This window comes from Mandrillus leucophaeus, unplaced genomic scaffold (genome assembly GCF_000951045.1).
Source record: "Mandrillus leucophaeus isolate KB7577 unplaced genomic scaffold, Mleu.le_1.0 Scaffold440, whole genome shotgun sequence".
NCBI classification, from domain to species: Eukaryota; Metazoa; Chordata; class Mammalia; order Primates; family Cercopithecidae; genus Mandrillus; species Mandrillus leucophaeus.
In genome coordinates this window covers 35,788-36,790 of record NW_012104699.1, presented here as the reverse complement: position 1 = coordinate 36,790, position 1,003 = coordinate 35,788, and the positions used below count along the sequence as shown (strand labels likewise).

Below are 1,003 nucleotides of genomic sequence, written 5' to 3'. Positions count from 1 at the left end.
CTTGCCCAGCCCATGACAGTTTCAATGAAACGTCTTCAGTAAAAATTTTCTAAGAACGAACAAACTTGAAACTGTGCTTATTGTTTTGTTTGCTTGGCTTTTGAAATTTATGAAACAGTAAGATTTTCTCAGGGGCTAATTACTCATGAATGCAACTCACCTTGGTTTTCTTCCTTGGTTTTTGGGGTCATCTTCAACATCTTGGTCTTTCCATTTTTCCCCTAAAATACAAGCCCAGAGAACCCACTATAAATTATTGGAAATTAAAGAAAATTGTAATACTGTAAGATCCATGATTAGCTATGACCGTGTCTGGTTTACTTACTAAAGTATTCTCTACCCACATTTTTTTTTTCTTTTGAGACAGAGTCTTGCTCTGTTGCCCAGGCTGGAGTGCAATGGTGCAGTCTCAGCTCACTGCAACCTCTGCCTCCTGGGTTCAAGCAATTCTCTTGCCTCCACCTGCTGAGTAGCCAGAATTACAGGCACCTGCCACCACGCCTGGCTAATTTTTTATACTTTTAGTAGAGACGGGGTTTCACCATGTTGGTCAGGCTGGTCTCAGACTCCTGACCTCATAATCTGCCCACCTTGGCCTCCCAAAGGGCTGGGATTACAGGTGCGAGCCACCGTGCCCAGCCCTTTCCCACATTTTAAATCTTGGAACACAGTTGTTGTGCAAGAAATACTTGTTCTCTCCTTAATTAAGTAGAGAAATTATGTCACCCTTACCTATGCAGGCCAGGTTCTTGAAGGTTGCCCGCATCACATCTCTGTAGATATTCCTCTGGCCAGGATCCAGCAAAGCCCACTCCTCCAGGGTGAAGTTCACAGCCACATCCTCAAGGGAGATGGAGTCCTAAAACATCCCCCATGTGTGTATAGGAGGAGGGGTGAGATTGGCAGTAGTGAGGATCCATTCTCAGAATTCCTGAGAAATTCCATATAATCCTGTAGTCTCGGTTTGGTGGTATGACTTTGTTGTCAGAACTCTCCACACTCA

General features: G+C 44.2%; 1 protein-coding gene across 2 annotated transcripts in view; it reads right to left on the bottom strand.

Annotated features, from left to right (window-relative positions):
- Positions 1 to 1,003, bottom strand: part of ZNF490 (zinc finger protein 490) — a 31,355-nt gene that overhangs the window by 2,393 nt on the left and 27,959 nt on the right. For both annotated transcript variants that reach the window (XM_011994010.1, XM_011994011.1), the window contains 2 exons: positions 733 to 859; positions 161 to 221 (listed from right to left, as the gene is read on the bottom strand). In XM_011994010.1, the coding sequence (XP_011849400.1) occupies positions 161 to 221; positions 733 to 859 (188 nt within the window). The remainder of the gene's footprint in view (positions 1 to 160; positions 222 to 732; positions 860 to 1,003) is intronic.